Below are 24,918 nucleotides of genomic sequence, written 5' to 3' on the forward strand. Positions count from 1 at the left end.
CAAAATTATGCTGTTTTGAAACTATAAATATGAGTAATTATACAATCTGAATAGCCTCGGAATACAGAAACCAATAAAAACCAATGTAACAGATTGTTTTCCTTACTGTAGTCAAACTAGAAGCCTGCTGTTCAAACTGTCGCCACTTACAGTAAATGATAACATTAACATCTGTATAAACATTAACCTGGATATACAATAACTCTACAAACATTTACGGGTTCTAAAAAGGAAGCCGTTGATTCACTTCCCCTCTTTTTGAGGTGTGTAAATAATGGAGCACTTTCCTCTTCTTGAAGTGGTCACTGGTGTAGATTTTCAGATGAAGGATTTGACCTGAGGGGGGAAAAACTGAGCTGTAACATTATTATTTAACATGTTTTCATGCTTAAAGTTAAAAAAAAGTGTAGCACTCAGAGTTTCTAAATGACACGAAACAAAAGGGAAAGTGTGGAGTAGTTTGGGAGCTTCCTGCCTCCGTCATAAACTTTTCTTCTCTGTCTAGATAGTTTTTTAAGCCCCACAGTTGAGTGTGAGCAAGCCCCTAAACCACACCCATCGAGGATAAAACCGTGTGGCTCGTAACCCCCACCCAGCCATTGGATTCAAGCCCTTGCCAGCAAACCATTGTTTTTTACATTTAAAGACGCCTGAAAGACAATATGGAAGCAGGACAGATTCGCTCTGTTGCCCCGACCTACCTTGCATGGTCAATTTTGAACACTTTGTTCTGCTGCCTGCCTCTAGGGATTGCTGCTATTGTCTACTCCTGCAGGGTACGTACCACATGCTTCTGATCATTTAAATTACCTGATTTTTTTTTTTTTTTTTTTTTAAACATATTGTTGATTTGTAAACAATATTGCAAAAAAAATCGAAACAATGTTCAACAAAAAATTAAAAAGTGAAATTTTGTCTTTTTTTAATCCAAAGGTACAAACTGCCAATGCTGTTGGAGATTCAACTTTAGCTACGGATGCATCAAGGACTGCCAGGATCCTCAACATTGCTGCGCTTGTCATTGGAGTAATTTTTTTAATCATCGTTGTCGCAATAAAAGTCAATCAACAACAATGAAGGCCCTGTTTTCCACCGGAACATATGAAGGAATCTGAGCAATGCTGTTATTGTCTTCCTTCCTTCACACGCAGGACCAAAAGAAAGGAAAAGAAAAGAAAAGAAAAAAGGACTCTATGTCTGGATGTGCTTGTTAACACATGTTTGAGATGTCCATAAAAAGACCCCCAGGTTGGCTACAGTGTGAGGTCTTGTAAAAGCCCAAACTATTTGTATCAGCTGTATACAGAAAGAAAAAAAAAGCTGTTTCTTTTTCTACTATGTTGCTTGATTTCTTAAAAAAAAAGAAAATAAACAAATATATAAATAATAACTGCTACAGTCTTCTTTTTTGTGTGTGGTTTGACTCTTTAAAATAACAAAGGCGGCAGAAAATTGCTGCGCAAAATGGAAAAAAAACTAAACTTTTTTCCAGCTGCTTCCAGTGTTCTTTAAACATGAGAGCACACAAAACAAGGGTGGGTAACGGACGGAAACAAAATATATATATATATCTGTGCGTGCGTGTGTGTGGGGGGTAGAGAGACACAACCATCTGTTTTTAAAAAACACATTTGTAAAAACAACACAACAGGTAGCTATTTTATTTGAAAAAGAAAATGAGACGGAAAGAAACAGTCTAAGGATGAATTGTGGGATTATTTATAGAGCGGACTGATGGAAAAACACCCAGACTTGTTTTTTTCTTTGGCACCTGTTGGCGATTATGGTCAATTTTGGCTTTTTTTCTTAAACAGATTTGGATTTGAAAACTTTCCACACATTCCACATGAATATGGAAGCATAAAGGATACCCGGTATGTTTACCCGGTCTGGAGGTCTTTGCTCTCTGTCTCTTCACAGCTCTTCTCTCTCAAAAGTCCTTCAAGATGGCAGAGCAGTGATGTTTCTCTGTGCCTTCCCTGAAGTTTCTCAACTTCCTGCGTGTAGATCACAAACATGTGCTTGACAAAAAACACACACAACGCAGCTCTGCTGGCTTCCTATAGAATCATCAATGAGGAAGTTAAACTAATGATTTGCGTGTGAGATAAGAGGAAGGGCAAAATTCTCTCCTTACGTTGTCTGACAGCAATCCTCGGCTTGGTTTGTGAAGCCTGGAAAGCAGGAAGCCAGTGTGAGTGTCAGACAAAGCACCCTTTAAATTCTCTCGGGGGGCCTCTTGGTTCTGAGTCTGTAGACTTAAATGAGTTTCCTGTCCAGAGGAGGGACCACTCAGTCTGGCCTGAAACAGTTCTGCCAGGCATTCCTGCAGCGCCTGTGACAGAAACATAAACATTTTAAACACTGCTAATAGTCACGCAATGAAGGTAACGATTATACTGCAAACAATTATGCTTCCACTTTTATTTGGTGTTTTCACTTGATTTGCACTTGAGCAGCATTTGAGCCTGTACCTTGAAGAAAAGCCTCTGAAAGGCAGGGTTGGAGTCGGAGGTCATGTCTTTAACTTTGATATGGCACAGACAGTGGAGCAGCAGCAAAGAAAAGCCTCCAACTGACTGGAGTCTCTGGCGACGGATGTAAAGTGCCTCTTCTGCTTCCTATCAATCCACAAATCTCGTAGTTATTCCCACTAATTCATCACAGCTGTAACATTCAGATATAAAAAATACAACAAAATGTTAGTGAGAGGGCAAAAACAGGAAGTCCCAGCTTCTCGATCACAAACATCTCTTCTGCAGGTTGGGGTCACATACGCTTTAAATGCACTTCTGGTGCAGCATTACTTGTTATTTCCTATTTGAGGGCAGTTTTTTTCTATCCAGATATCGGCCAAGCTGAAGAGGATATTCTATTGTCAAGTGTTATCTGAGGGATTTTGTTTTCATACTAAAGTGCTGAGCGTGTCGAACTTATAATCTCTTATGGCAACATGCAATCCATCTATTTCACTTGTATACTGATAAGGATGTAATAAAATCTCAAAAACATAATAAGTCTTAAGTTTACCTGATAAAAAAAAGAATTTCTGAAAGTGTTGTTGAAATAGTTGTTGTTTGGGAGACCAGCTGCTATCTGAAGGGAAATGACTGGAGTCTGTCGGAAAAGAAAACAAATCTGAAGTCCAGTCGACAGCACACATCACGCAAGAAAAGTAGCATTTAAATAACAGTGGAGAATTCATTAGTGGCGAAATATCTGAAAAAGACAGAAATAAAATAAATGAAAGTGAAAGTCTAAAGAATTTAAATCAAGAGTGAACTTAACAGCACAGTCACCATTAGTCCTCAGCTTGGACACATGGACCATGAGCAGTGGTGGAAAGTAACTAAGTATTTGTACTTCATTACTGTACTTAAGTAATTTTGTATGTATTTAAACTTTACTTAAGTGAAAATATTATGCATACTTTATACTATTACTCCAGTACATTTTGCAGCTGTTATCTGTACTTTCTACTCCACTACATTTCTACAATGTTTGTAGTTACTTTTTACATTTGATGAACACAGTGCTGGACTGATGTGAGGTCAGACTCTGCATGGAGTTGATGTCATGCTGCAAGCTGTGTTTCTATAATGAGCCTCAGTCATGATGCCGGTGCTCTGGCTCAGTTAGCTAACTAGTTAGCTACTGTCTGCTAACACAAATCCATCCATTAATCATAACATTAATCTGAAGCAGGAATACTTACACAGTAAAAAGAAAATAAAAAAAATCGATTTCTTCGATTATTTTAACCTGTTTAGCTATCCTTTGAAGTGGATGTCAATATTCGGTGCATGAGTACTTTTACTGTTAATACTTTAAGTACATATAAAAATAAGCACTTGTCTGAGTTTGCGAGGCATTACAGAAACTGGTAAGAATGTCAGTGTTCATTGTTTCTGTTGGACTTGTTGTTTTTTTGTGTGTTTGCATTGAACGCACAACCCTAACAGTTCTACATTGTAGACATGTTGTAGACAGATCGGTCACCGCTGAGTCATAATAAAAACAGCAGGTTCAGGGCAACAGTGGAACAAGGCACCAACCAGCTTTAGATTAGTCAACATGTGCATCAGGAACAGTCCATGCTGGTAGACCAGGAACTCTCTGGGCTTCAGGACAGACAGGTCCAAAGGGATAAGCTCTCCCTCACATTCCCACTGAGCATCCAGTACATCCATGAAACTTTGACCTCAGTGGACAAAACACATGTACAATTACAAACATGCATTTAATTCAAGTGTAATAACATAAAGCATCATTGCATCAAGCCGATTGCTAACATGTTTATCATGTTATTGTATAGCTCTTCATAGCTGTGATATAAGGTCAATATTTTCAGGCTTAGGACACAAACACTGTGCACATATTTGCTGGTCGCATGTTGAAGGTGCTGTTTGTGGCGGGACAAGTCACCATGGTTAAAAACAGTGGAACAGTTGTACCTCGTAAAATGTGCTCAGTGTAAGCATTTGTCGCGCTGGAGTATCAAACGAATGTTGTTGAGACTGTGACTATTGGTACAAAGTAAATTCACCTAAATGTAATCCATCCTATTTTATTTGATTTTATACAGTCTGGATCTAATGAGTTGAGAAAATAATCCCTTGAGTCACATGTGGCAGGAGAGCTAATGAAACACTTTCCTGATAGTTACACAATGATCCTTTTTTCTCCTCCACTGTGCCTCTGCAAGACTAGTCTGGGTGTTTAATTAAACCTAGAGTCCCTGAAGCCAAAACATATGCCTGAACACTCGAAGTTCACATAATGTCTGCCATCTGGCCTTTATCAAGAGCAGCTGAGAAGCACGCAGGCAGAGCTGAAATTTAAACAATGCTTCAACAATGTTATGTAGCAGTGTTCACGAAATCTCTTTTTTAAGGTAGGGACGGAGAAATCTATTCAAATTCAAACCAAGAGCAGAAAACACAGGGCAACATGGTGAGAGTTAGATGAGAGGTCAAAGTGTTACTTATATCGCGTGTTTGTGACGGTGTAATTCAGAGAAAACAAAATGGCTGAAAACAATCCACACAGCGTTTGCAGCCAATCTAGGAGCAGGGGGCTTCCATGGTTGTGCATGGGTACGTGAGGAGGCGTGTGGGAAAATGAGAGCTTTATTTATAAAGGTGGGGCAAACATAAACTAACACAGTAACGATCCTGACTGTTTCTGCTCAACAGATCCGTTTTATTTAGTTTCACAGAACCAAGATATGCTGTTTCAAAGCCAGTTAATGATGCGGGAAATGCAAAAGTGTTCCTGGGTGGAGATGATTTGCCAGGAAACCATTCTGTTTGCATGTTAGTTGTGCAACGTCAGTTATATAATTACGAGGCAGACCGTTTTCTGTGTGACAATTAGTCAAAAAAGGCAACTTGGCCCTCTGTAACGTACCAATGAGCTCTCTTTTAAAAAATCCGGCCTTCAGCCTCCAGCTCTTCATCTGTAGCTCCACCTTCTTCAACAACTGGAACAGAGGTGACAGCTCCAGCAGCCGGACCCACTGCTCCTCTGGGGAATAAACAAACCCAGGGCAGGAAAAAAGTTGATGTGTGGTGGATACAGGTTACAATTCCAGGTTTTAGTATTTGAAACCATAATATTACCGGAAATGGTCGGGACAGTGATATGTGTAGGCTGAGAAAATTCCTTCATCTGTTGGCTCTCTGTTAGAAAGATGCATTTCAATTCTGTCATTTAGGGAATTGTTTTTAATTTGTCCTGTCCATTCCAGCTAATGGTTCCTGAGGAGGAACTCTGAGGTCTGTGTGTTCTCTGTAGACTGTAGACTGAGCAGAATGTTTGATAATTTCAAACTAGAGCTGAGTCAGAGTACAACACAACAAAGACCAAAGGAGCCCTTTCTTTTATTTGTATTCATTTCTGTCTCACCTTGGGAGTGAATGCCAGAGGATGCTGTGTGTCTTTGTGAGTTGTGTGTTGGCACGGAGCTGGTCTGCAGTCCAGTGTCTTGGGATTGAGTTACAATGACGGGGTCCGTCAAAGACTGCGTGGAGGTTCCTTTAGAAATACAAAGGAGGCCTTTTTAATGATGTAAATGTGCAAAACATATTATCCTATAAACTGCTGTGGAGATTAGCTTTGTAAAAGTAGGTCTCTAAAGATACATTATATTGAGGGTGTAGGATTAAAAAAAAGAAATTTATATTCAGGAACAGGCATGTGGGGGCAGAGGGTGCTAGAGCACCTGCCCCTTTGCCTCTTGATCCCCAAAGTGCCCTTTTGTCAAAGTGATTTTTCACACAGCATCTTCTGTTATTACGTGTCTGTCTGTGTGGCCTAAAATAATAGTAAATGAAACAAAATAATCATAATTTAGATCTGTGTCGGTCGGTCACATAATCACATAGTTGTGCCCACACTGCCATGCTGCTAACCTGCTAGAAATGGTCGGCCACTGCTTGTGGCAAAACCAAGGGGACCAACAACTGGTGCAGTCAGTAGGTTTTGTGGCTTGCTTGGTTGTTTGTGTTCTTGCAAAATGACTGTGAAGTAAGTGAGCATCCTGTGTGTCGCCTGACTCTGCACGCACCTTTCACACGTTATAGCTGCAAGTTAACCACACACAGCCGACACACAAAAGTATGTCAGGCTTCTTTCTGTTTCTGTTTGTTGTCATGGGAAAAGTGCATTAGAGAGATTTCAGTCAATGAGGAATATGTTTTACTAAAATTCAATTCAATATATATTTATATAGTGCATTTTACATTCAGAATTGTCTCAAAGGACTTTATAGAAACCCAGAGCCTGAACCCCACAGTGGCAAGGAAAAACTTCCCTTTAACAGGAAGAAACCTTGAGCAGGACCCGGCTCATAAGGAGGGAGACAGGACAGAGAAGATGAAGGAGAGAGAGATTTCTGTGGATGCTCTCATTCATCCAGGTCATTAAAACTGGAAAAGGAGAGAGAGAGAGAGCGAGGAACAAACATGATGGTTGTTGATGTTGTCAAGCAAGACAAAACAGTTCAAAAGGTATACTTCATTCATTCATTGAAAAAAACATGTTTTTTAAATAAAGACTTTTCCTAGTGACCCCAAACTTTTGAACGATAGTATATATATAAATCGTCAGTCAATAAATAGTGATTTTAATTAATTAATAATTTAATAGTAATTAGGCAAAAGTAAGTAGTCAATAAGCATTGGAATGATCAGGGGCCTGACTGCATTTCAGCATGCAGGTCTTGAGGCAGAGAGACCTGCAAAGAGAGAGAGAGCGAGAGTGAGAGAGAGAGGCACTAAACTACGAAGAAGACAGCAAACACAGTTTATGACACGAATCACTAGTATCAACCAGACTAATGAGAATAGAGGAAAGGTAAGAGGGGGGGTTAGAGGGGACAGGGAACCATGCAAATTCGCATAATTCTGGAATATTACAGTACAGTACAGTGTTTATTACACACAAATGATAGGTTGAGATAATCACAATTCAAATTCCTTTATGTATTTATACTGTAATAGTCCAAAATTATATGAATATGTATACTGCATAGTTTTAGTGAAACATATGCCTCATTGCCTCTAGACTAGAAACATGAGGAAAACATGGCTTGAAGGTAAAATGATAACAGAAATGCACTTTTCCCATGACAAGAAAAACAAACAGAAGCCTGACATACTTTTTCACGCTGTGTGTGGTTAACTAGCGGCTATAACTTGTGAAAGGTGCGTGCGTCAGCCGGCACACAGGATGCTCACTTCGCTTCCTTCTTCCACAAGAATACACCTTGCACCATCAAACACCGCTGCAAAACCCACTTACCGGACCAGTTGTGCCTCAGTTTCCCCACTAGCAGTGGCCAACCATCTTTAGCAGCTTAGCAGCACATCAGGGCAGTGAGGGCACATCGTGGATCATGTGACCAGTGTAGATCTAAATTATTATTTCATTTACTCTTATTTTGGGCCACACAGACCCTAGTTTTAAGGCATTGATATCCCCTGGATGAGCTTGAGGAAGTGGCCAGGGAGACTTTATGTGTTTGACTGGTCATACAGTCTCTGAAACCTAAGATAATGCAACATGCTTATCCAAACCATGTAGCATACAGTCAACAGGTGAGCATACATGCTTATCAGAATATTACTATACATTCTATGTACACACCCTCTGTCTATACACACACTGATATGTTATCACTGGCCTGAGTGGCTGGAAAAACACATACCTTTCACCACAGGCACAGAGGCTGTCCAGACTCTGGAGGCCATCTCCAAACCGTATACCGGCTTCGATGACAAACCTAAATGTTAGAAGTTACATTTTTAAAGGATCTGGTAATGTTAATCGAGCACAGCTATTCATCCACCACTGTAGCTAATAACTCTTTGGTTATGGTGTTTTTCATTCTTGACTATGAACAATTGTTTGAACTTGCTGTTGTACAAATAGTATCACATTTCATACATGTTCACCACTTTTTGCTTTTTGTGGGATTTGTTTAACATCTGGTATTGCTTCCATACCGGAGATGTGCTGATTGCAGGTGTTGGGGGAGAAGCTTGCTGGCTGTTTTTCCTCCAAGAGCTGGTTCAGCCTCTCCAGCAGAGGCAAAGCCTTCTGCTGTATCAAGCCTATGGCCTTCACATTTGGCCTCTGTCTGCTACACTGGATCAGGCCGTATTCTTTGAACCAAAAGTTGCCGCACAGTACTGCCTAGACAAAGAAGCAGGATAAGGTAACTCACATGTTGTCTGTATAGGATTGTTGATATATAAATGTGCTAGCTTTACTAAACATGACTCCCTCTACCTTAGGAGACTTGTTTGACTGCATTTTCATTTATAGCACCAGGGTAATTAGTGAAAATGAAGAATTATCATTCTATTCTCTTGTATTAGGCTGCATTTATATTCAGTGTGCGTTGTCACCTGAGCAGTGTCAGCTCGGAGCTGCGACAGGTGTCTGACAAAGTGCAGACAGCTGAGGGCAGCCTCCATCTCAGTCTGCCTGGAACAGCACTGCTCCCACAACTCTCTGTGTCTCAGCTCTCTGTCCTGAAAGACAAATACCCACATCTTCACTTTTAGACAACAGCGTTCCACTGCACGGACCAAAGTTCAATTACTAAACTCCCTATGGCATACATTGGCTGCCATTCTCAGATGCCTACTAAGCTGCAGTGCCAGTAATAAATCACGATGCTTTTGCTCTGACCGTAGAATAGAGATTTGCAGACCGGCCTGCTGTCTGTGTCGTCCATTTTTCCTGGTCTCGTTGCAGCTGATCCATACACACATCTACCTTATCGAGGCCGGACATGAGGTCTGAGTGCCAAACACATTGCTGTTCCCATTCCTCTTCGTCACCTACACCCACAGATGGAGATACAGTAATGGACATGCTGCCAGCATAAATAAAAATGAATATTGGTTAATTACTTCAGGACTGAAATGAGTGATTATGACACGTTGGCAGGAAGCACCTTTGCTTTGGAAAGCAATGAATAAAACTCAGTTCTTAACACCTTGCCAGCCAGTTTACCCGATGTGAGGATGTGTAATACATGTGGAGGCAGGATCAGAGCCAAGTGGGAGTGCTGAGCTGCTTTTCTCTGGGCTTCAGTCTGCACTGAATCCTGCAGCTCTATGGCTGCTTCCCTCAGCTGCCGCCCTGACCACTGGACCTGCAACAGGGGACACAATTACACTTTGAACACACTCATGCTGACAATCAAAAAACACGTACACACACATACAGCATATACACACACTCATGCAACCTTTTATTTATTTCCTTATGTTCAGAAGGTTGAAAGACTTCCAAACTATCTAACACATTTACAGCCAAAACCGTTACCCCTTCCTGACCTGAAAAGGATTTGCATCCATTACTCTAAAGAGACACTGGAATAGAGCGGAGTCCAGATCAGTAAGAATATCTTCCTCCCGCTGCCTCTGCTGCTGCCAGTAAGTGTTTCGCACACACACTTCTCGCTGCAGGGCCTCAACCTGGCGAAAAAAGATCAGATTCACACAGAGTTTAACCTCCTATTTCACCAGGAGGTTGAACACACACACAAATCACTTTCAGTGAATTCACAAATTTTCCTCCTGTTAGATAAATTAGACTGTAACACAACAGCAAAAAATAGATTTATTTTACCAATTGCAGGGACAGTTTCCTTAAAATTAACAGAAACCTTGTTGCTAGACAACAAGGTCGGTGGATTTTCTTAAGTAACCACGTTACGATTTCTGGAAAACGACAGAGTTTTTTAATAGTTCTTTTGGTGCTTAGTGCACCACAAGCTTAGTGTCATACAGGTAGTTGGATTATATTGGAAAGAAGGCAGAAATTTCTATAGTTTCAAAACTCTGCAACTCATATCAAAACAATAGTTGGTTAAATAACATTTGAGGATACAGAGCTCCAATAGTGCAATCACCTGGAGCAGTGAGGTTTAGCTTTCTTGTGCCAAATTCTCTACTCAGAGTCTCATAGTCTTATCTAATAAAAAATATTTAATTTTAAAGTAAACCATTTCTAAATGTTCCTTATTATATTCCCCACCTCCACACTATCAGTTTGATCTGCCACCATTAGCCAGTAGGAAGCTGTAACAGGCACAACGCGTTTTCTCGACACATCAAGTCTCAATCCAACCACAGGGACCAACATCCCTGTCACTGGGTCCACCGTCTGAGATCCATAACGGATCGCCACTAAGCCTGTGAAGCGTAACAACATGTGACAACTTATAATAAACTTTAAGCTATTTAAAATTGCTTACATGTTGACATGCAATTAAAAATACCTTTTCCATGTGGATCCTCCATGGTCCCTGCTAACGGTTCAACATTCCCGGAAATGAGGTCAGTGTGGAAACCTAGCACAGGTACATTAAGACCAGATCCCATGGGGTCAGGGTACTCTATTCCCAGCAGAGCAGGCACGCCCATATCTGAACCTGACAGAGGCATTTCTCCTGGATTGAGAAGTAAAAACAAAGAAAGAAGTGAAGGAAACAAAATATTAAAATGTGTTTTCTTTCTAAATTTCAGTTTTTTTATTTTACTATTATTGACTGAACCGTAGAAGAGATTAGTATGAAGATATCTGAAGGCTCCTTTTTCTAGTGGAGCTGTGGATGAACTGCATATATCATGTCTCTTCTAGTCTTTTTTTTGGTTTGTTTTTTTTTTCACTGATTTTATTATATTGCACAACTCAACAGGATGAAAGTGTCACATCCTCATGAAAAACCACAGCAACACGCCCGCCTGATACTACTCTTGATTACTCTACTGCTAACCACACATATGAACGTATTTTTGGACATACGATATTGTTTTGCATTTGCATTAAAGGAACATATGATCTTATTGGCTGATTTCATCATGATCATATCGTGGTTAACTTTGTTGCATTTTCATGTGGTCGACTTTTGCTTTAGTCCACAGCATAGCTTCAGCATAAATAAGGACTGATTAAGGTTATGCCTTATAGGATAGGGGGATGGTAAACAGATGACTTCAGATACATTTTACAAGGAAAACTGCTCACACACACCCGCCATTTTCAGCTGCCATCGGGTCAAGTCCCTGCCCCCATAACACTACAGATGTTGTTGAGAAAAATATATTTTCTTTTTGCTTAATAGTGCTTGAAGTGTGACTTGAAATTGACTCGTAGTGTCCAACTTTAAAATAAAAACTGCTGTTTACTGCCTGAGACAGGTTCAGAGAAGTGTGTCTTCCTGTTCTAAATAACAAGAAACAGTTGCAGCTGGAACGGGGAACTTGCCCTTTTCACCTACTCAACTAGACCCTCTCTCCATCGAGCTAACCGCATTGTTGTATGACAGGGCGAGGGCGAGTGAAAGAGTGTGTGTGTGTGTGTGTGGATGTGCTGAGTAGGAGCAACTTTGCGCATCAGAGGAAGAGGAGCAGCCTGTGCACCAATGAAGGGCAGGCCAAGTCTAAACCACGGGGGCCGCCCCAACCCCAGTTAACCACTCTAATGTTATTAAGTCGATAGTATATGAGCTCATGTTTAAAGAAGATCTGCATCCTTGGGAGGTCGGTTACAGTTAACTGCTTGCAGCCTGTGATTTTTCTGGACAGAACAGGTCCTCGGTCAAACTAAACTTATTGTTTCAATAAATTCTCAACTGAGAAATAGTTCTTCTCCTGATAGTCTTTTACAAAGAAACCAACACATTGACAATGTGGCCGGAGAAATATGGTCACAGGTTTTGTTTTTACGAGGAGAAAATCAACCTCCTGCAACTTTTTTTTTAGCTAGCCTGCAGGAGGTTGGAATGCAAATTAGATAAATCAAAACCAGATGTTTTTCGCTGCTGTTGCTCACTAAATTACAATGTGTCTGTTCCTAAAGCAACATATTTCTGTTGTCTAATCAGTGAGAATAATCACAATCCTCGATTTCAGTTTGAAATGGAGCCAAACTTCTGAAATGGTGGTTAGAGGCCTACCAGCGCAGAAATTCTCAGCAACTGTTTTTTCACTTAACTCTGGCCTGCCTGGCACTGAAAGTCTCTAAAGAGTTGAGAAATGCTACAGCTAGAAAGCCTTACATTACTGGGGGGAGGGCCAAGTGAATATAAACATCCAAATGTTCCCCAACGTGATTACACATTGTTGAGGCTTACATTTTAGATTGGTGGTTGTATTCGTATTGATGTGTTGGACAAAGCTTTTGTAGAGTGTGGTTGTTTGTAGAAAAATTAGGGTCACATGACAAGAACTGTCATTTGTCTTTTGGCTTAAAACTTCCTTTCATGCTTAAAACATATGAATCACTTCACACCTAAAACTGGAGCGGTATAAGACAACTGTGTGACCTCCATGAGGAGCTAATTAAATGGTAAAAAAGAAAAATGACAGTTCTCTTCCCGTACTTCTCTGCAGAGTAATTTGAGCACATTGCGCAACTTCCCTTCAGTGGCCCCCTTTCCGTGCAAGATGACTTACAAAATTCCAAGTGTTCATGCCCTTTCATGCCTGTCTGATCTCTTTAAACCTCATAATCTCTGCCATGCTCTCTACTCTCACTACAAAGTCCTGCTGCATCCTCTCTGCACTTCAAATCTTCCAGATGTTTTAGATCTTGATTTTGTTTTTTCCTCCAGAAGAAGCTGCCTCTACGCTTGTCTCTCTTTTCCTCTCTTTCTTACATGTATGGTTGTCCTTGACCCTCTTTCCCTCGATGTGCTTTTGTCCTTCCTCTTTATGTGTAAATGTGTGCTTCTCTTTAGGCCGTCTTTGTCCTGTTTTATTCTTGCAAAATGCATTCATATAGCTGTTTCTTGGGATAAGGGTTCATTCCCTGTGTTATAAAATGGTAGCATATGAGCCAGTAAAGCATACTTATATAACACTGGTATGTGGGTTGCATTCCTAATTTTTGTGGAGCATGGTTGCTCATTACAAAGGTCATGTAGATAACCTTTGAGATAGAAAATGCCATCCTCCTTAGGCTCATGACTTCCAAAAAGAGAAATTACTTACTTATATATCCATGTCTAGAAATATTATGCATTCAGTGGTGCTTTGTTTTAATTTTTAACAGACCTACTTCTCATATTTTTTCCTCTTAACATTGAGAAGATCTGTGGCAGAGATGAGGAGCAGTGATTAATGTGAAAAGGTTGAAAGATAAAAAAAATATCTGTGTTTCACTGGAAATGTGCACATCAGCAGAGGGAGGGGCGCATCTACAGAAAATAGTGTTTGAGGAAGTGCCGACAAAAAGCAGCTCATATTCATCCATTCATTCACCCCCGTCCCCCCACCCCCACTCGCTGGAATTTTCTCACCCACAATCCCTCCATCCTGCTGAAGAGCCACAGCCCAGTCCAGCAGGATCTCCAGCCTGGTCTGCAGCTGTAGCTGACAGTGCACACTCCTTCCCCAGGCCTGCTGGAGTTCCTTGGAAGCAGCGAGAACATAATCCTGTCGACCACTCCCCCTCTCGCTGCCTGGATGTGACTGCAGATGTAAATTTGGATCTGAACCGCACTCCTCTATTAGTGGCTTCAGGACATCTAATACTTTCAGCTTTGCTGCCAGAACCTGATTGGGAAACATGTTTATCAGTGCTTTCAGGGGGTTCAACTTTATTTTAACATAATCATAGAAGTGCTGAGAAACCTCGCATCAAGGCTTCTCCACATACTGGAGGCATCATTTATTGAAAGATCCACACTGTTTTCTAAATACTGTCAAAAGGATGTAAACTGACCGTGTTCACCAGTAAGGTTTGGTAACTCCCTGCACTAGGAACCAGTTGTCCAGCCCTGATGCTGGCCCCTCCCACTCTCACCATCCGTCCACTTAGAGGCTCAATGAAGGACTCAGCCAGCAGAACTCCACCTACTGGCAGCACATCTCCTGCACAGCCACACAGAGGAGAAGTTTGACTCATTGACTCAAGTACAGTAGTCCTAACACTGGGCACACACCAGCTGCACTAACCTGTTACTGGATCTAGACTGACCCCAACAGTGAGCACAATGTTTCCTGTCCTGGAGTCCAGCATAGGGTAGCCAATCTGTATGGGCTGTGGCAGGCGAGTGAGGGGGCACATATGCAACCTTCCCAGTGGGTAAACTAATCCAGTCTGAGGGTGGATGGTTACCGCCAGAATTGGCACTGGGACCCCTGTTTCTGGGTCTGCCATGGAAACGCCCAGCTGCAGCCTCTGGCCTGGTTTGAGGCCCCTCAGCCGAGTGTTTGGCAGAGGCTGGTCTGAGTGGCAGGAAATTGGATACGGAATGAAGGGAAAAAGAGGACTGTCCCACTTCCTGTTATCTCCTGGAATGCAGAATGGCACAGCATAAATTACATTTACTGTATGTAATTAATGATATTTGTGACAGAGGGGTGCAGTTAACTTTTTGTTGCTGTTCCACTGACACTGAAGAACTAAAACCAGGATTTCCTTTAGAAACCACTATCATTAAGAAGATCAAGCTGTGACTCATTTTGCGCAGATTTAAAAAAAAAATTCACAAACACCCTCTATATTACCTGTACAAGTGTCAGTGGTGTACACTAATGTGGAGCTGGCAGGATCGTAGGCCACGTTGCCAGCAATGGGCAGAACTCTGCCAGTCTGCGGGTGAACAAAGAAGTCAGGTGGCACTGCCATTCTATGGCCGTTGCTTAGCAGCATATGGCTGTGAGTATTTGGCTTTATGAGGCCTGTGACTGAATCACAGTGAACTGCTCGGGGGACACGTAGAGACCCATCAGGACCTTAAGCAACAGAAATAGAAGATAAGATGAGAGCAAACTGTAAATGACGGACAGCCTTTTCATGCTGATTTTATGTTGCAGTGCACATCTGTATCAGTAGATGGCATTGTTTCTGTACAATTCAGTTGAAAACAGACTCACAAAAGATATCATCTTTGCTTAGGACAGCTCCGGTGTCAGGGCAGAGCAGCTTGGCCCCTGTACCCTCACCCAACAACGCCCAGGCCCCCTGACGCTGGCACTCTGCTGACACCAGCTCCCCCATCTCATCTACAAGGGAGGTTAACCTCTGGATCAACCTGAACATGGCAGACTTCAGATTGAAGATATCACAAACTAATAGCAGATAATTTCACTGAATTGTTAATAAAGACATTAATGGCAGCTTTACATTTGCTGGTGCAGTTCACATGAGGGCTGACTGTTGTTATAAAGTTTGGACAGCAGTCGGGTGCACTCTCTGAGATGAGATGTGAATACACTGTGAACCCTCTGCTGAGCCTGCTGCTCTCGCCTCAGAACCTGGAGGAAAACACACAGTTCCATCTGTGTTCTTCATTTTAACCTTGTTATACATTCATTTAAGTTTCAGGAAATAATTTTATTTCAGTGAGAAAATAATGTTCCTTCCTAAATAAAACTAGTATGTTTGGAAATGTTAAAATTCCTTTGATCCAATAAACAGCACATGGAAAACATTTTTTAAAAAAATTCATAGGGGAGCTAAAAATGTTGTGTCTAATTGTAGATCATCAACTGCTGTGAAGTGGTTTATGCCAACCAGCATGTCTGCTTAGTCGAGCTGAGCAGGGGCGCCACTGCATAAAGATATCATAACTACAAGTACGGCCTCTGCTTGGAAGTGTTCAAGAAAAGTGTGCTTGAGCAAAAAAAGAAAATTGGTGTTATGAGGAAGCATCATAGCCTACAAGAGAAAGTAGTAGTGCAGATTTAATAGAAGTTGATAAATTTGAACATGCGCAGGTGTAAAGCACAAAGGCAGCATCTTTTTAAGTCAGTTTTGAAAATGTTTGTAACATTTATGCCTCTCAGATTACACAAAATCATGAAACTAGTCATGTAGAACTTTATATCACAAACTGTTACAAGTTGAATCACACTATATCAGAGCTTGGATGTACATGTGTCTTTAATTAGACACTACAGATGTCCTCACATGTACTGTAACACCGTTTACCTGCAGCTGACCACTGAGAAGCGTCCTCAGCTGCGAGGCTAAAGATTTTCGCCGCACCACCTCTCTGTCGATCTCCCTCCTCAACCTCTCGTAACCCTCCCCTACCCTGTCCTCTGTGATCAGGTGAGGGTGGAGGATCTGTAGTTTCCCAACCACTCCCTGGTAAAGCTCCTTTACCTGGTTACACACAGACATACACACTGTAAGATAGTAGTAATCAGATTACACACATGCAACCACACCCTAATAGAGCTATAGAAAAACATCTAACCAGCAGACATGCACGTTTTGTGGATGCAAAAAGCACCATCTCCGCTTACATCTTGATCACCTCAGCTGTCCGGAGGGCTGAAATAACAATCTCTGTCATGTACACTGTGGACAGCAATTCAACAGTACAAACAGGAAGAACACAGAGAAACAGAGGCATTCCAGTGTGATATCCAATCTGTTTAAAAAAAAACCTGACCTGGCTGGTCAGTCTTTACATTCTTCTTTTTAACAGCTTTATACCTAAAGGGGTCATTTGTAGTTTTGAAAAAGTATTGTTGAAGAGCAGTATGCTAACCAGGTGTAACCATGTACTTTACTATTTCATAATATTTTATAGGCCAACACAGGATGGGCTAATGAGTCACCGTGGAGCTAAAGAAGCAAAAGAAGCAGTCATCAGAGAGATATTTGACTCTGATATGTCTATAACTTCTTGTCAATCATGGTGATAGATGACCATTGGAGGGCAGGATTAACAGGAATCCATCATGGACTTGTTTTTTCTGAGCTTGTAAGTGTGTGGGTTTTTTTTTAATGCAAACAAAACCTACTTCGTTTAAACTGGCACCTGATGCCTTAAATTGTTCATAACCTGTTCATAAAACAATAACATGGACATGAGTGGCATAAGGTATTTCATATGCAAGAGTCCAATGGAGAATTTTTCCTCAGAGAAAATGGCAGGCATCGGAGTGTGTATGCAATGTTCTTTGACATTACAATAAATTAGCATTTAAAGCAGACCTCAGTAGTGAGCTGTCCCAGCCGTGTAGTGACGGACAGACTCTGTTTGAGCAGAAGGCTGTAGAAGGTGTTACTGCTGAAAGCCTCCAGATCCACTTGGTGTTCATAATCCCAGAACTCCTCTAGGGCGTCTGCACAGACTGCATTTGAGAGAGCGAGAGAGAGAGAGAGAAAATACAGATAGATGAAGAGACAGATAGAAAGTGAACTTTATACCATATCAGTCCCTTCAAAATTAATTCTTTGGTGTGTGCAGTTGCTAATTTATGCACAACACAAGCATAATCACATGTTCCCTGAACCCCTTTTAAATGACTGACAGGCGGTGGATTAATATATAGTGGGACCATTCAAATGTTAAGAGATTATTACCCTTTTATTGGAGCCTATGACATTGGCACTATGTCTCTTTTCAGTCACTGCATGTGACAAGAAGTACATGGAGTCTTCTCAATAGTAATCGGCTGGGTGGGAGAACCACTCTTAGCTTGCTTAGCTAAGAAGCCAGAGGGGTCTCCATACTGCTCATAAGTGTCATGTTGTATGTGTGCATTAGTTGAAGAGGTGCAATTCATGCATTCATGCGTGTAGTGGCCTTCAGGCCTTCACTGAATGAGCAGTGTGTGTGTATGTGTGTGTGTGTTGTCTGTGCAGTACTCCACCTGGCTGAATGGAGTCTTGCGTCATTCTGGCTTGTTGGTTTCGATGAATCTTCCGTAGTGAGATCACCTTTGAACCTTTTGAAGAGTAGTCATCCATTTGGTAGGCCAGCTGCAACATGCGATACCGTGCTCTGACAGGCTCCTTCTCCGGCCATCCATACTCTCGGAACAGGATCTACACAGGCAGACAGGCTTTTACTAACGCGAATGACACGTTGAGCATGAGTTTAATATCTGTTGATTTGTACACTAACCAGCATTGTAACACATAAACACAGGATGACCACGGCTCCAAATAAGAGCCCTCCAGTCACCAGCCAATCTGGGCGAAGTAACAGGTTTCGTCTCCGGCTGATTCCCATCCTGGTCACATGACGAGGGATGGTGGGAAAGAAAGGACCAGGCTCATAACACTGGCCTCCTGCAGGCATCACTCGCACATACTGAGCAAGACCAAAATTAGGGGTTAGCAAGGCACTGATGTGTGTGTGCATAAACTAAAGAGTGAATAGATTTTTCTGTATGAAATATTTTATACATTTCGAGTTCAAAGGGTACCTCTGATTCTTGTATTATCTGACATTTAGTTACCATGTGTTTGTGCTGATGGCTGCTCAGTGTAAAAACGTAAACTCCAGGCTGACTGAATACCACTGAAAAAAAGTTGGGAGGAGTCCAAGACAGTGTCAGCTCCTCTTTTAGCTGTCTGAACGCACCCCAGTCAAAACCACTGTTTGTGTTGTACAGGTTGTCACTAAAAGACATTTAGTGAAAAACAAGTCAACCAATGCATTAAAAGCAGGAAGATGTGAATGCACACTTAATAGTATCTGACTTACGTATTATATTGAGGGTAGTGACGTGTGTTTACAGTGAAGAGCAGAGCATCACCCAGGTGGAGACATGTTGTTGGGTTGAGAATTCCTTCCTGAATTTCACTTGCTCCTTTCATTCTGGAAGCCATTTCTTCATCTCCCTGTTGTTCAGTATTAGTGACCTCCTGCAAAAACTCCTGATCCTCCTCTGAAAAATCAAACAGTAGTTCGCAGGTAAATTCATGCATTGGTAATTATTTGTTTTCCTGACAATACAATATAATTAGGCTGTGACAAACCAGCTGAGCTCTGAGAGTGCCACTGTGACATATCAGGAAACAGTTGCTCAAGTTCCTTTGTGAGGCCACTGAAGAGGCCAAGGAAGCCTGCCTCTGCAATCAGACAGCGAAGAGAGAAAGAAAGACGTGAGAGTGAGGGAGCCACAAAGAAAATCAAGTGCAGAACAGAGAGGCCATTGTGCGTGTTTGTGAATGTGAATCTCCACCTGTTGTCTGAACAATGTAGACAGCATGTGAGGAGCTGAGGTGGCTATTGCACTGCAGAATCCCCTGGGAGTCCCACTGTTGAAAAAGCGTCTCCAGCAGGCTGCCTGAGACGCTCGACTCCTGCACGCACACAATGAACAGTGATTGCTGTTTATAGGTCACAGCAAAACAGAAGACACCTTTCTTAAGCTTTCACTGCAGGCGGGATAAAGACAACATTGTGCAGATGTATGCATTGTCTGATGCAGAAATTGTATAGTGTTGTGGGTATCACACTTCTTGGATTGCATGTAGTATTGATTTTTCAGTACTCTTTCTTTCAAAGCATGAAAATCTATGTGTGTACATCCAAAATTCCCTCCATTCACCTCCCTGCCACGACTCCAAACCAGCTCCATCTCTCCATTGTATCGACACTGTAGTTTCAGTGCAGTAGCAGCCCCTCTGCTCCTGCATAGTCCTCCACATGCAGCTCTTCCAGGGGGCTCTCTACAAACACAGAGACCCAGCTCCCCATCAAAACCCCGATAGTCATCTTCAGTTTGGCACACCTGCAAGAGCACAAAGCCAGGATCAGCAGGGTTTTTAGTAAACGATTGTTGGACTACAAGCTATTACCAGGTTAATGGAGGAAAGGGCAAAGACATCTAGGTTGTACTCATTAGCCTTGTCTGTGATTGTAGAGTGTGTTTAGTCAGTGTGTTCTGTAAACAGAGCATAGTTTTAAACTGAACTTGTGTCACATACCCTTAGATTGAGTTTCCTGTCTAGTGTCATTCTGTGAAAGATTGACCAGTTACCTTTGCCCTACTTGTAGTGCAGTACATCTGAGTCTGAAGGCCTAACCTGCTGTCCACAGTGAAGTGCCCACTGATATCTGTCCAGACAGTCTCCATGCTGTGAACGGGTCTTTCCGTCTCTGCAGACACTGTACAGTTGCTGCACACACGCATCTCCACTGCTGGCGGGCTGATAGCCGATGGTACAGTGGCATCGCCCATCACTGATCTGTGGGATACAGTTCATTCAGTTTGTTACTTAATATGCCAGGGTTGACATATATTAAAATACACACACACACATTAAACATTCCTCCATCTTTTTCCTTTATCCTACATCCTCCCTCTTTTATTTATTCAACTGTACTTCTCACACAGGCTACAGGCAGAAACAAATCTAATTTCCTTTAGTTTGACCTGATGAGTACAGACCTCAACACCTAACGCACACTGCAGCAGGCCAGGAAACTAGAGCCTGCTGTGAGGAAACATGAGCCAGAGCTCTTTCAGCTTGAAGCTACAGATTGTTTAGTCTAGAATTTCTGATAGACGGCGAGGAAGCAACTCTCATGATTGCACTTGTATGCACACTGTATCCCAGGTTTTATCTGTGAAAGGGGCTTTAGTAATTGGAGTTCTTCTTTAGGTTTACATGAACTCACTAGACAATGGAAAAAGTGGGTGACTAATACCCTGATGTTGAATATACACATGGATACATGTAACCCAGATACTATAAGAATGACTGGGCTGATCCTTCAAAACACTACAAACATGCGAACAACACCTGAAAAATCTGTCCCTCTCCGGGGCAGGTGCAGGTGTCCTGGCCAGAGAGAAGCTGCTGAGCAGCAGGACCACAGGGCAGAGCAGCACGTAGGCCTGGTCTGGGGCAGTAGTGCTGAGGAGGACACTTTAGACAGCTGTCTATGGACAAAGCTCCAGCAGTTGGCCCATAGGTGCCCTTAGGACAAGGCAGTGGAGTGAGGCTCACCAGTGGGTAGTAGAAACCTAGTAAAGACAATAATATTCCCTGACATGCAATGCACATGGTACTGTATTGTTGCTGAGTTATTAAAATAAAAACAAGCACCATAGTTTGCAGACAGGTCTGCCTACCTGGCTGGCAGTGCGGCCTCTCATGATTAGGTTGACTGATGTTGTTTCCATTAATCACACTAAGTAGCACAGAGGCAGATAGCCACCCAAACCACATGCATGTCCACAGCATGGTTAATATGTCCACTTGGTGGAGGAAAGGACAGGTGAACCAGAAACTCAGAAAAAATGCGGCATGTATTCTCAAAGTATTGAGATTCTGGGAGCTCTCCTTCATTAAAACACTTCTGTCTGCTGTTCTGCACTCCTGTCCCGATGTGTCCCTTGGTAGACAGAGCTCTAAGATAAGCGAAGGGCTAGTTAGTCTGCATGACTTTCAATGGCTCTTTAAATGATTAATGGAGCCTCTAAGGTAAGGTGACAGTGACAGTGGAATGACTAGAAAGCAATACGGCTGCCTGGTGCTGCCAGATCAAGTTACTGCATTTGTTCTTCTCAGTCCTACCGTGATACTGATTAATGATTTGGCTCCCTGTGTACATCAACAGAGCTTTGCTTTAGAAGAATTCTGCTGAGCACTACTGCTGAAGTCACTGGGACATCTGCTCAGATACAGCATCATGCATTATGTAAGCACAGCTGTACAGGAGCCAGTTTAAAAGTGAATGTTATTATTGATGTTCTTATTCATGTATCAATAGTGGCTTGCATTAGAAGGCAACGTGAAGGTCAAGGTCTGTGTGGTCCACTGGCAGATCATCTGAATAACATTTTATCTGATGCAAAGTCCAGCATTTCACATTACTTCACCTGGTTTAAATAACCAAGACCTTTGCTCCATATTTAAATGAAGCAGGCATGTCCGAGCATATTATGATATAAAGTGTAATGAGCTGCCCAGTCATTTCAGCACAAGCATTATGCAATGAGTCTAATATTTTCTAAAATGACAACTACTTGCTACTTTCATGCCACAATATGTGTGCACTGAGAGTGTATGCTAAGTGTGGATGTACAGTGTTATTGTATTAGAATAAATGTTGGACTTTGGATAACTGGAATAACCTACATATTTCATCACTGTATGTAGACATGGACTATGAGCATTCAATGATGACTTACCTAACTGAACAAGGCTCACCTTTCACCCACATATCCATGTCACTGCTGGGGGGGGGACTGTCCACATTGCATGTGTAAAAAACAGACTATATATCGCGAAACACCGGAAACATTTTGTCACCACCAAAAAAAGGGTTCAACTACAAAGGTGGAAATGCAAAAAATAAAATTTAAGTATCTCTTCAGTTCAGTATAATCAGCAGTGTTTACTTCAGCTGTTTTGATCTGCTCTGTCTGGCTAGCAGTACAAACATTTCTGTGTTGATTGTCAAAGATCCAAAATGAAAATCAAAGCTGTTTGACCTCAGTCGCCTGAAATAATCACAATATTTATAAACATAAGCAAACTCCTGCATTGAATAGAATATGTGAAAAACATGTACATTTACAGTGTAATTATCCATAAACATGTTTCTGGTTTCAGGCCTTTGACATTAAAACAACTGGATTTCAGCCAACTGACTATGGACACACAAACTTGAACTTGTTGAACTATTTGTTGTCGCTCCAGTAAACTTGCACCTCATTTTAATAAACAAACAAAAAAACTCAAACAAGAATTCAAAGGCGAGAATATTACAACAGTATATCTGTCTAATGGCAGTAGTTTTATGCGTATTTTATCACGTAGTTATGATAGTCTTGACTTCCTCTGGGACTCTGAAAGTGGGACAATCTTATCAAAGTGACATTCCTTTCCTAAATCAATGCTGCAAGAATTCTGTTAAGGGTTGATAGTTAAACAGAGGATGTTATTGCGTGTGTGTGTGTGTGTGTGCGTGCCTGCATGTGTGTGCTCTGTCATCCGTGTGACCCTCCACATGTTGGCTGTTGACACAGGCAGGAGTGTGCAGCCGCCCTGATAACAAGAACCTTTATAAGTCGGATGAGATGAGGAGTCATTCGGCAGACCCCTGATCCTCAGGTAAAGGCAGCCACACTTTTTCACATACTTAATTTCTCCTTGCTTTAAGGAGGAAATGTGTGAAGGTTGTAGATTTTGTTGAATGTATTGAAGATTTATTGAAGCTTTGTTTCTCTCATCTGTGCTCCACAGAAAGATAAAGATGCATCTTAAAGCTGTGATCTTCGCCCTGTCGTTCTTGACAACTTTAGGTATGCATTATCCCTCAGATATTTAATAATGTACAATTTATATTTATTTTGTTTTAATATGTGTTTTCTTGGTCTGTAGCACACCCGCTATACAGTGACAGTGGGGAGGCTACCTGGGCTGACTCAAAGGCCAACCAGGCTCATGATAAGACAAACCTCACAAAAGATGTGGAGTAAGTTGTGACTATGTTTTACATCTTCAAAAGAATTTGCACAATCTAAAGATGACTGTAGTGTCTTAGCACTGTATAATGCAGTAAATCTCTCTTTCTTTAAACAGCAATCTTTACAAAAGTAATATAGACAGCCACGGCCTTTACAGCCAAGAGGAAGGTGTCAACAAAAATCCAGTCGCAGAGGAGATGCAGCGAAAGCTCGCCATGGAGTCTGAGCGCCTCCGTATCCGTCTGCGCCAAGAGTTAGCCGAGCTGCGGGAGAGGTTGTCCCCATCTCCAGACCATCTCAGCTCCAGCCTGGCCAGCATGAGGGATCGCTTGACCCCTCTCACCCAGCAGCTTCAGCGCTCCTTCAGTAGCAACACCCAAGATCTGTGCAGCCAGCTGAGTCTCTACCTGCAGAGCCTGGAGGTGGCCGAGACTCAAGCAGAGCCTAGTCCAGCTCTGTATCAGGAAGCCTTCCACTGGATGAGCCAAACTCTGGAGCACAGTAGCCTTAAAGTAGGGAACATCATCAATGACTTCCACACCACAGCCAATGGAGTGATTGAACATCTGAAAGAAATCAATGCCGGTGAGGAAGACACGGAGGTCTGGCAGGAAATGAGCTCCAAGCTGGGGCAGCAAGTGAATTCTCTGAGGGAGGAGGCACAGAACAGGCTGGGGACTCTCAAAGAGCAGCTCGCATCCTTGCTAGGATCAGCACAGCCTCCGAAGAGTGAAGTGGCAGGCAGTGTGGAATGGTTCTGCCAAAATGAAGCCCTGCAGAGCCAAGTAGTTCAGGCCCGTCTGGAGAGGCTGTTTATGGGACTAGAGGAAGACATAGTGATCCACAGACCCTCCAGCCTGTCTCCGTCTTTTACTTCATCCACACAGCAGGGCAGCCCATTGCAGGAGGACTTCTCAGCTAAACTTTCTGCTCTGATCCAGGACATTCTGCACTCAGTGCAATAACATACAAACCTGTGAATAGCTGGTTCTTTTCCCAGTGAAGTGATTCATGACCTGTACTCTTGTTTTTGAGAGTTGTTTGTAAAGAAAAGTGTAAATATTTGTGAGTGTATGAATATATAGATATATATATAGATTATACTTGTGTATGAGAACGAGTAGCCCTCAGTGTGTGCTTATTATGTAAAAAGATGCTGCTTCTGTAAAGTAAAGCTGTTGATGATAATGTACACATTACCGTTCTTTTATTTTAA

At 42.0% G+C, this 24,918-nt stretch overlaps 2 protein-coding genes across 2 annotated transcripts; one reads left to right on the forward strand and one right to left on the reverse strand.

The window, feature by feature from the left end:
* Positions 1-218: 218 nt before the first annotated feature.
* Positions 219-21,383, reverse strand: LOC114445109 (uncharacterized). The gene is made up of 35 exons (XM_028420069.1): positions 21,360-21,383; positions 21,028-21,273; positions 20,308-20,469; positions 19,830-20,012; positions 19,461-19,581; positions 19,255-19,347; positions 18,980-19,163; positions 18,732-18,894; positions 18,395-18,583; positions 18,141-18,315; positions 17,479-17,618; positions 16,462-16,638; positions 15,655-15,785; positions 15,405-15,562; positions 15,036-15,263; positions 14,481-14,753; positions 14,248-14,396; positions 13,823-14,078; positions 10,799-10,969; positions 10,555-10,712; positions 9,852-9,992; positions 9,526-9,667; positions 9,199-9,350; positions 8,913-9,038; positions 8,508-8,697; positions 8,210-8,284; positions 5,908-6,036; positions 5,622-5,681; positions 5,410-5,526; positions 4,056-4,201; positions 3,031-3,117; positions 2,475-2,621; positions 2,138-2,335; positions 1,885-1,997; positions 219-336 (listed from the first exon to the last, which is right to left on the reverse strand). Exons 1-35 carry the CDS (start codon positions 21,381-21,383, stop codon positions 303-305), a joined length of 5,238 nt encoding a protein of 1,745 aa, XP_028275870.1. The 3' UTR covers positions 219-302.
* Positions 21,384-23,289: 1,906 nt separating this feature from the next.
* LOC114445502 (uncharacterized) lies at positions 23,290-24,731 on the forward strand. Its single transcript, XM_028420593.1, has 4 exons — positions 23,290-23,346; positions 23,479-23,537; positions 23,617-23,710; positions 23,818-24,731. Exons 2-4 carry the CDS (start codon positions 23,489-23,491, stop codon positions 24,665-24,667), a joined length of 993 nt encoding a protein of 330 aa, XP_028276394.1. The 5' UTR covers positions 23,290-23,346; positions 23,479-23,488; the 3' UTR covers positions 24,668-24,731.
* Positions 24,732-24,918: the final 187 nt, after the last annotated feature.

This window comes from Parambassis ranga, chromosome 13 (assembly GCF_900634625.1).
Source record: "Parambassis ranga chromosome 13, fParRan2.1, whole genome shotgun sequence".
NCBI classification, from domain to species: domain Eukaryota; kingdom Metazoa; phylum Chordata; class Actinopteri; family Ambassidae; genus Parambassis; species Parambassis ranga.

What these genes read in the sequence shown, in the direction of transcription:
- LOC114445109 (XM_028420069.1), bottom strand. Translation starts at nt 21,383, where the DNA reads ATGAGAGGCCGCACTGCCAGCCAG. An exon ending in TTCTCAGTGGTCAGCTGCAG is followed by an intron (nt 15,786 to 16,461) that starts GTAAACGGTGTT and finishes GTTTTCCTCCAG; the next exon opens with GTTCTGAGGCGAGAGCAGCA. An exon ending in CTGCAATCAGCACATCTCCG is followed by an intron (nt 8,285 to 8,507) that starts GTATGGAAGCAA and finishes TCTAACATTTAG; the next exon opens with GTTTGTCATCGAAGCCGGTA.
- LOC114445502 (XM_028420593.1), top strand. Translation starts at nt 23,489, where the DNA reads ATGCATCTTAAAGCTGTGATCTTCGCCCTGTCGTTCTTGACAACTTTA. An exon ending in GTCGTTCTTGACAACTTTAG is followed by an intron (nt 23,538 to 23,616) that starts GTATGCATTATC and finishes CTTGGTCTGTAG; the next exon opens with CACACCCGCTATACAGTGAC. An exon ending in AACCTCACAAAAGATGTGGA is followed by an intron (nt 23,711 to 23,817) that starts GTAAGTTGTGAC and finishes TTCTTTAAACAG; the next exon opens with CAATCTTTACAAAAGTAATA.